The sequence below is a fragment of the Solanum tuberosum genome, unplaced genomic scaffold (genome assembly GCF_000226075.1).
Source record: "Solanum tuberosum cultivar DM 1-3 516 R44 unplaced genomic scaffold, SolTub_3.0 scf00021, whole genome shotgun sequence".
Lineage (NCBI taxonomy): Eukaryota > Viridiplantae > Streptophyta > Magnoliopsida > Solanales > Solanaceae > Solanum > Solanum tuberosum.
The window spans coordinates 2,544,215-2,554,843 of NW_006238947.1; the positions used below are offsets into that span (position 1 = coordinate 2,544,215).

Sequence of the window (10,629 nt, forward strand, 5' to 3'; positions counted from 1 at the left end):
CACCACCTTACCAACCAAACAATCAAGTGATCACATATTTAGAATTCTGATTAAAACGTTTAAAATATGATACAGTAAACATATGAAGAAGTTAAGGGGGTTCAACATCTTCTTAAAAAAGATAATTTTAGCCATATTTAAACATTATAATTTTTCACTAAAGTGGATTTAGATAAACCTCATCAATCCTATCTGACTCCGTCCATGCTATCAACATCAATTTGTTGTGGCACCATCTTGGTTGTGGTACACTATTACTACAAACCCCACAGTTCTATATATCTACTGTTGGCCACCTCAGTTAACCATATGTCCATAAGATATACACTTTTTATTTACCATTCCAAAAAAAATTCATGTTTTTTATGTGTAATTATTTAGTTTATTTATCAGCCACCATGCATTTTACCTCGATCTTGTAAACACTCCAGATTTGAATCAGGAAGTCTCCTCATTCCTCCCCCCTCCCCAATCCTACATCACTTTCGAAATTTACGTGAGTTCAGTAATTTTTATCGAGTTATTTATATATGCACTATATGTGTTTCTATTTAACTGTATTGTCGGACTTGACATAAAATTTAAGAAAACAAAAGCTTTTTTAAATTTGTGATTTAAAAACACGCTTGGATCATTTGTGTGATTATTAATCATTTCATTAGAGATAAAAGATGAAATTTTAAAGTTAAATTGTTTCTAATTATGAAACTATGACATTCTTTAGGGATAAACTAAGAAAGAAAATGTGTCACATAAATTGAATCGAAAACTATTATAAATACCAATTCTTTCTCATATTAATAAAAAGTATATAGATAAGAGATGTTTTATTAAAAAAATTATTTACATATATAGATTTTTGAATTTTTTAAACATAAGATTAGTGATCGATTCAGTAGTTGTGGATTTCAAAATTTAAGTTAAAGTTTCAAGTTCAAATCAGAAGTATAATATTTTTATTTTTTAAATTCTTTTAGCCCCTTTAATGAAAATCTTATATCCGATATTGCTTATCCAATATTTTAAAAATAATAATATTCACTTTTAACATATCTCTTTTCATGTTTTATCATAATTATTAATTATTTATTATTTAAATGATTTTTTAAAATCAAAGATTAAATATTAATTAATAATTATTGTGCTAAAATATTTATATTAATTATTATTATTATTATTTTTAAAATGTGCAAAATCTAAAGTGAACAACTAAAACTGAACGGCGAGGGTTGATTATATATTGTTTAATTTGATGTATATATACAAAAAATTGGATGTTTTCCTAGGTTGACAACCTCAATTAATACCCAATTATGATTGATGATAAACAAATTGCCTCCTTTATTTTATTTTTAACTTCTAAGTAAGAGCTCAGAATGGATGGCCATACTACATTATCACACCGTTATTTCAATGAACTAAAAATTGTAAGTATTATATAAAAATATTAGTAGATTCAATGTATTTAAATTGGTTATTAATAATGAAGAGATACTTATATATAAATTATTAATTACACTAGAAAGTTGTTTTTGCATATTCAAACAATTTTATCCATGTAATATAATATAATATGTATTCTTATTCCATTTCTATTAAAATTTCATATATGTATATTCATATATATGATTTACTCGATATTTGATATTCATACTAGAATTCAATTGAATTAGAATTCACGTATTATAAGATTTATTTTTGAAACAAGATATTTTCAATTCTGATCAAGGTCTCGAATCCTACATTCCTGATTGTTAAAGGTAAATAAATCATAACTATTCTACTGTAATTCATGTTCGTATCGAGATTTGGTAGTATACCATGACCAAATTTAATATTATATATGAAACATAAGAACGGGTACGCCACTCCGTTCATGCACTAACGGTAAAATTCGTGATTGTTAATTCAAAATAAATAATATTCTCAAATTTTAATAATAGTCAATTAAATTATTTATGTCTGGATTGCATTAATTATCCAACGTTATAATTTTATTTAAAATGATAGATGAGTCTGTATTTTCTTTTCTTCTTTTTTTTTAAATTTATTGGCATGCTATTGTTGGAGAAAACATAAATTAAAGAGTTCCAATTTATGGCCACAATTGTCATTTCCAACGAGTTTATGATATCGTATGCTTTCTTCATTTTAAAATAAGTGATATTTAAATTTTATTTTTTAAGAAAATAAGTGATTTTAAAATTTTAAGAAGGAAACAATTTAATTCTTCAAAAAAAATTATCCTTCAAGAATATTATTTATATCTTAAAATGCTTTCAAGTAAAGTTAACTCCATAGACATTTAATATATATATTCACGATGGACTAAATACCAAAAATCAGCTAGTTATAAAAAAATAAATTAAAAATGGGCGATAAATTATGTAATTTTTACATAAATTATGTAATTTTACATAAATTATGTATCTAAACAATAGATAATTCATGATTTATCTTATTTAACTATGAATCGACGTTAAAATATTAAAAACTCTTGTTAACTACAAGATTTTAACATTAAATTAGCGATAAATTTTATAACTATTTTTATTTTTTATATAGGATAGTTTCTTATGTCCAAATGTTATCATACCATAATCTTTAACTTTGTCATCACATGGCCTCTCTTTTTTTATTTCTATTTTCCTAATTTTGGACTATGGCATTTGGATTGCACAAAATATATGGTGAAATAATTAGGTAAGGCCAAATATTCAGTCAAATATAAAACAAAATTACATGATTTTTTATTTTTGAAACAAGATATTTTCAATTCTGATCAAGGTCTCGAATCCTACATTCCTGATTGTTAAAGGTAAATAAATCATAACTATTCTACCGTAATTCATGTTCGTATCAAGATTTGTTTTAATTTTGATTATTGAAGTTATTTAATCAAATTCAATTTTTTTCCAAAATAAAATAAAACCGACTCTCAAGAAGTAAAAACATAAAAATTATTTGGGAATGAAAAAAATGTACTACCTCACCATACATCCAATTATTACCATAGTATTCATAATTTAACATCAACGTTAAAAGTTAAAATTTATAAAGTTCAAATTCTAAATACGAACGGACCATAACTCTTTTTTTCTTTTCTTTTGAGTCTCTAACTATATGTACACAACTTCCCCACTTCCACTTTCAAAACCCACACATAACAATCCCCACACCACCTCCCAACTCCAAAATCTCTTTTAGTTTTAAAAAAAAAAGTTGAAAACTCTTCAACAACAACAAAAAAGAAACTCATAATCCGCGACGTTTGATTAAGAATTCCGCTATGGCACAGAAGCATTTACATGAACTTCTACAAGAAGATCAAGAGCCATTTCAACTTAAACATTACATCGCCGATAGGCGTTGTCAGCTCAATAGAAATCCTTCCAAATATTCATTACAAACCATAAAGAAACAAAAATCGATTTCTTCTCCAAGTAATACTAGTACATTATTATGCAAACACGCTTGTTTTTTCTCATCGATTCGAAAAAATTCAGATGGAAATGGTTCAGAGAGATTATCACCAATCAATTTCCCGATATCAACAAAAAGTCCAGTGAGGAAGGTGTTTTTACATATACCTGCTTCAACTTCCTCATTGCTCCTCGAAGCAGCAATGAGGATTCAGAAGCAGCAAAATCGACCCAAATTGAAGAAAACCCAGATGGGTTTTGGTTTATTTGGGTCGATTTTGAAGAAATTTATGAATAAGAAACGCGAAGTCAACAATGGAATTGGAATGAAGAAAAATGAAATTGTGGCGGAATTGACAAGTGCGTCTTGTTCATGTAATCATAGTCGGCTTAGTAGTGCGGGTTGGTCGGAGAGTAATGAAGAAAAATCCATGGATTTCGAAACTTCTAGTAGTTGCAGGTCGGAAAATGAAGAGGTGGAGAACATTGAGTTTGGTATTTGTGAGAAAAAATATTCTTCGAGTCCGATAAGCCCTTTTAGATTTTCTCTTCAGAAATGTCCGTCGTCGACTGGTTGCCGGACGCCGGATTTTTCATCGCCGGCAGCATCTCCAGTTCGCCACAAAAGAGAGGTTTGTCGTTTTTTGTCTCTGTTTTGTCAGTATAAAATATTATTCCCATCAACTTTTATTAAGAGCATCCGAGGCTCAGATTTAAGCTTTGAATATTAAATCGACTTCGTTAGATTTTACACTAATATGAGCTTTTCTAACGTTAGTTCAGATTTAGTTGAATCTCCATACAAATATCGAATTGAAGTAAAATGGGTTAAATTACATAATTTGTTTTTTCAGAAACCTATTTCTCCTATATTAATTGAATTTTCAACCATTTAATTTTTTGCTAATTTATGTGTATATTTATTTTTCCTATTATAGGAGTAAATTCATATGCTTATAAAAAAATCAATTTTTCTACTTATACACTAGATAATTTGATGTACAAAACATTTTGAATCAGCAAGAGTTGAAAAAAAATGTCATTTTAAGGGATGTGATGCATATAGTCTTTATGTCATTGTATCACGATTAGTAATTTATTATATCATGGTAAAAAAATTTATGTGCAACTTTCTTCTAAATAAATTGTAATTTGTTTTACTATTTAATATTGTTAATTAATATAACTATTTTTATTTTTAGTGTATTTTTTAATTATTTTTTGTCTGAAAATGAATCTTGTAAGTTTGACCTGGTTTTTACCTGTCGGCAAAAGGATCTTGTTGGTCTGATACGGTGGCCGGAGTGTCGATGGTAAATGACAAAAATGCCCATTGAATATTTTGTCGTTTTAATAATCAAACAAATGTATTAGGGGAGAATTTTGTCATTTTATTTTATATGGCTAGAAATTTTCTTATTTTGTTTTGATTATTGGACCTTTTTTTTCACGCTTCTGCCACCAAAATCATTTTTTAATTGGACGAAATTATTTATTTTTAAAAAAAAGACACAAATTTTCATAAAAGAACAAAATAAAATATTTTGTTTTTGTCTTTTGGATCTAATTGATAATATCTCAACATCACTCTTTCCTATATTCCTTCCATACCAATTTATATTGGCATGTAGCGGTAGTGTTTGACTGAACATAGAGTTTAAAAAATTATGTTTAAAAATAAATTATAGATATTTGTGTGATTTTAAATTATTATTTATAGGTAATTGACTCGTCAAAAATGTTCTTGATGGACCTTAATTCCGTCGAGAATTGACAAGAATTCACATTATATTTATTTTGGGACAGACTATAAAGAAAAATATGACATATAAATCAGGAGCAAAAGAGTATTATCGTTGACAAATTCTAGAGTATATATAGAATAAACATTAGCAATCAACTTCATATAATTCATGTCCTAATAATTAAACCACTATACTATATTTTCTTGAAATTATGTAGCTTATTATATATGATTGTATTTAATAATTAATTTATTTATTTTTGTGTGTGTTTAGGACAAAGAAAACTATGAAGGTTTGGCAAATATTGAACAAGAAGAAGATGAAAAAGAACAATGCAGCCCGGTTTCCGTCTTGGATCCTCCGTTTGATGACGATGGACATGAATGTGAATACGAGGATGAGGATGAAGATGAGGAAGACAATGATTGTGGTATCGAGTGCAACTATGCACTCGTACAGAGTACGTAAATCCTTTCCTCAAACTTATTTTGAATATTAATGTGCGATATATGAGTAATATGTGATAAATACGCACTTGGTAAGTAAGGATTCATATCGTTGATGCTTACTTGTTTGAGACTCACATATAGTTATGGTGAGAAATTATTAAAATTAGGTAAATTAAATATTAAGTAATACAAGTACATGCCATAGATGTTCTAATAATAGATAGTTCCTAATATATTGAATATAATAAATTTAAGTAGTTTGTAATATATCATTTGTTGTGAAGTCATTTTCAATTTAAGGATATGTTTGGTTGGATTTTAATATTAAATAATTGTAAGGTCATAACCAACTTAATTATGCTGATTTTGATATATTTTGAATTATTTTGATGTGGGATCCCTAAAATATTTCAATCTTTATAAAACAATTTGTATGTGTGTATTGTACACCATCAGATCGTTAGAAGTAAATCTCTATGAAAAAAAAATACTAATCAGAGTAATAAGTTTTTAGTGGACACAGTCTTATTAGTTTTATCAGTTACGCTAAGAATTTTCTTTGTAACATGATAAAAATGATGACTAACATATATAGTGCGATTCATTTTATTTTTTTACAGTATCAGTGTGTATAACTTAAATCTTTTATTAAATTTATTTAATTGCATGATGACCCTACATTTAGTCCATGGGGGGTTTATTCACTTAATTGATATGGCTTGTCCTTTCTTTCAATTTATTCAACTTTGAGAAGAAATTAATATCAAACTTCTTGAATTTCAAATATATTTGCTAATTTTGGGCTCTGCTTTATTCAGTTTTTTTTTTTCAGACTGTTATGATTCAGAGAAACATATTAATTAAATGATAAAGGGTACATTTAGTAGGGTCATTTATATTGTTTTCTAGCATTCCCTCTTTACCATTTGCTCATAGTTGAAAATCACATTAATAGTTGTATAATATAATATCCCTTTTTCTGCTGTTTTTTTTAGACAGTAACAATAAATACGAAGTCAAAAGGGACAGAGATGTCTAAAAATCACATTTAAGTAAAAGTTGTTACTTTCATTTGTTCGTGTCGTATTTTTCAAGAATGCCCTGAAGGATTCGACACGCACATGTCGATACTTTTAAAGAGTCAGAGCAACACAGAGTCTTACTATGTTTGGCTGCTCATTGTATTAGTAGGGTTCTTTAAGTTGTATTCTAGCAACATACAAAGGAGTAGATGTTGTTACTTTCATTTGCACCTATGCAGCTCGGCTTTTCAAAGATGTTAAACGTGTCGGATCCTCTAGAAATGCACTGTTTCAGGAGGATTTGACACGCACTAGTCGACATTTTTGAAGAGTCAGAGCAACACAGATTGTTACTTTGTTTGGTTGCTCACTACATTATTTAATGGAAGAGGAAAAATAGCTTTTGTTTATAGTTGCAATTGGATTTTCACTTGAAAATGAGTGAAGCTTATGTTGATTGTGTTGCATTGCTAAACAGGAGCACAACAACAACTTCTATCCAAGCTTCGTAGATTCGAGAAGCTAGCAGAGTTGGATCCTATTGAGCTCGAGAAACTAATGCTCGAGGAAGAAGAAGAAGGCAACGATGATCTCGAATATGATAAAGCTTCGTTGTTATCATACAGAGACCGTGATTTTGAGACGTTTGCAAGTGAAGTGACAATACCTTTCGACATGAAAAGGCTAGTCTCAGACCTTATATCCGAGGAGAAAACCGAGACTAACAACTCAAACAATAGGGAAGAAGAAGTTGTCTTTGGAAGAGTATGCAAGAGGTTAGATTCATGGCAACATGTTAGATCAGACACCATTGACATGATGATCGAATTGGACTTTAAAACCGAGCTTGATGACTGGAAAAAGTTTCATGAACAAAGGGAAGAAGCTGCATTGGAAGTTGAAGTTTCAATCTTTAGGTTGTTAGTAGAAGAATTAGCAGAGGAGATGGTGCATTTTGGTGGACATCATGGTAATTTCAATAAAGTTTTGGCCTAAGCGTTTCTCCGCGAATCCAGATTAGTCAGAGTGTCAATGTCGGTTCTGGACACCGGATTGGGAAATCATAAAAGAACACATAGAGATCTCCTTTGTATTTTAATCTATCATAGTCTAACTTATTGTACTATGACTTAGGCTATAGTTTGTAGTGCAACCCAAAGAGTTTTTTGGGGTGTTAGACAATAGTATTTAGTAGCAAAAATTACTTATCATGTACATGTGAGGGGGGAAGGTAAATTCTATCTTACTTCATGAGACTAAAAAGTATAGCCCTCAATTTTCTTACTAGAGGAAATAATCTTTGTATCAAGACTTTGCTTCTTTACATGTGATCTCTCTTCATTATGGTATATTTTAATTCAATCTATGGGTATTTGTCCAAGTCTCGATGAACAGAGTTATGTAAGCGTATGCTAGTGAAAGGAACCAAGTAATCGGTCGAATAGTTAAAGTACAAATAAGTTAGGCAAAACTTATACTAGCGTGTGGTAACAAGTAACTCACAGAATAGTTAAGGTACATGCAAGTTGGTCAGCAAGTAGCTGATAGAATACTCGAGGTACACGAAAGTTGTTCAACGAGTAATCATTGGAATAGTCTAGGTGCATATAAGTTGTTCAGTAAGTAATCGACAAGATGTGCACACGAACAACTCAATAAGTACTAATCGGTAAAATGGTCAAGGTGTTCACACATTGTTCAACAAATATTCAAGGTAATTGACAAAATAGTCGAGGTTCACACAAACTGGTCTAGATACTACTTTTATCACAAAGAAAAAGGAAAGTTGAGTTTATTGAACTTAATTAGTCTTTGGAAAGGAAATCATGTCACTTTCACTTGGCACCAAATATTGACCTTTTGTGAACTTTCCCTATAAAGAGTGCTGGCTGATGTCAAATTGATGCCATTTCATATAAACTTGGAACTTAAAAAGAAAATTCCTCCATAATAGAATCAAAGTCAATTCTTTGATAAGATTTTAAGAAAAGAATATGATTCTAGTCCTATAGCACAAGATAAAATCAACTCAAGTAGATTTTTTTGTTTCCACTTAATGTTCAGTATTTATATTAAAGTCGAATCAATTCTAATTCGCATATTGCAAGGCCGATTCATGGGGCGACATATGTTTTCAACAAGATTTTTTTCATACCTATATCTCATATCAGAGACATTAGTTAAGGATGGAGAAATTTCTAACTATTTCACCGTAACTCAGGTTTGATAACTAATAAGGAATAATCTTTTTACAACCTTTTAACCTTATCCACTCTATCTTTATATAAATACTTTCTAGCTACCACTAAAGCAAACAACCAAAACCAACCAAAAATATTCTCACAATTATTAGTTAGCTTACTTTACATAATGAAATATACTAAAGAATTTCATAGTGAATTATATAGTATAGTTATGAATTGCAAAAATGTTAAAAGTGATAATGGGACCTAATCCAACTAATGACTCATAATTGTTATAGCAAAAGTTAGAGAATAATAATACTTCATTTATTTTTGTACTATAGATTATAGATGTGTCACATTTAAAAAAGAAGTGGTTGTTGTTGCCTCTATAATTACCCTTTAGAAGTAAAGAATATAAAAAAAAAGGTATGTACATTAAAACCATAGGATATAAGAATAGATGCTTCTCGTTGTTTTGCACCTTTTAAATTTTGTTTCTTACTTTTGTTATTTTATTTTAACTTTTTGCTCAAAAGAGAATAATATATTATATAAAGCAAAGAGGAATATAAAGTTCAGAATAAAATTTTATTTGTGCTTTATGTTATGGATAATAATGATAGTGTTAGTACTAAATTGCCCAATCTATCAAGAATCAATAATGGATATAAATATTTATCATGAGTTTTAAAAAACAAAATAGAGGGGGGTGTTTGGTAGGGAGGAAAATATATTTTAGAAAATATTATTCAGTTCTCATGTTTGGCTGGTTAATGTTTGAAATTTCTTTTCTTCAAAAAATTAATTTTGTTTAAAAACGAGAAAAATAATTTTCTTGATAGGAGTAAGAAAAACAAATTTCATAATAGGTATTAGACGTTCATTGTCTCCTTTCCTGTTCCAACACCCGACCCCTCACCCTTACCCTCCCACCGCCTCTCTCCAATCCGTATCGTATTTGTCTAAATTATATATAAATATTTTAAAATATTCTTTTTAACCGTCAAACACCGGAAAGTAAATAAATAATGGGTTTTAGGAAAATGTTTTTCTTTAATCAAACACACACTAAATCTTAGTTATTTTAAGTATATTTAGGTTATATATTTCTATATTTCTTATATATATTGAACGATATATATACTCCATTTAAGTCGATAAATGTCTCGATAGCAATATTGATGGAGATAGTAAATTAGTAATAATTAAAGATAATTTATTTTGCGCTCAAACTGATTCAAACATTGCGACTATTAAATAAAGAACAAGCTTAGTCTCAAATTGGACAAACATATCTAGGACTGATCTCAACTTATATATATCTAAACAATTAAGATTTTTAAAATATTACACATAATAAAATAATTAGTAGGAAACTTTTATTGCATGCTTAACTTTCAAAGTAGCAATATTTATTTGCTTAAAAAATTACCTATTTTTTAAACCATAGTCCAGACAAATAAGCTTTGACAATAAATAGTGACTAACATGCTCCAACAACCGGCAAAATTACAAAGTTCAACTAATTATTTCCTTTGTTCTAATTCATATGAATTTATTTGATTTGATACGTAATTTAACAAAGAAATAAAAAAAAATTAAAAAGATTGTAACATAAACAAGCATGTGTGGCTATAAATTATGTCAATCAATAAGATAAAATAATTTTTTTTAAAGTTAAATGAATACTAAATATGAAAATGAAACTGACTAAAAAATATGTTCCATAAATGGAGATAGAGAATAAACATTTTAAATAAGTATTATTATAATAAAAATAAGTTCTCAGATTAATTAATATGTAT

The 10,629-nt window shown here is 28.6% G+C and overlaps 1 protein-coding gene across 1 annotated transcript; it reads left to right on the forward strand.

Moving 5' to 3' along the window:
• Nucleotides 1-3,107: 3,107 nt before the first annotated feature.
• Nucleotides 3,108-7,987, forward strand: LOC102590052 (uncharacterized). Its single transcript, XM_006341092.2, has 3 exons — nt 3,108-4,054; nt 5,441-5,627; nt 7,117-7,987. Exons 1-3 carry the CDS (start codon nt 3,290-3,292, stop codon nt 7,632-7,634), a joined length of 1,470 nt encoding a protein of 489 aa, XP_006341154.1. The 5' UTR covers nt 3,108-3,289; the 3' UTR covers nt 7,635-7,987.
• Nucleotides 7,988-10,629: the final 2,642 nt, after the last annotated feature.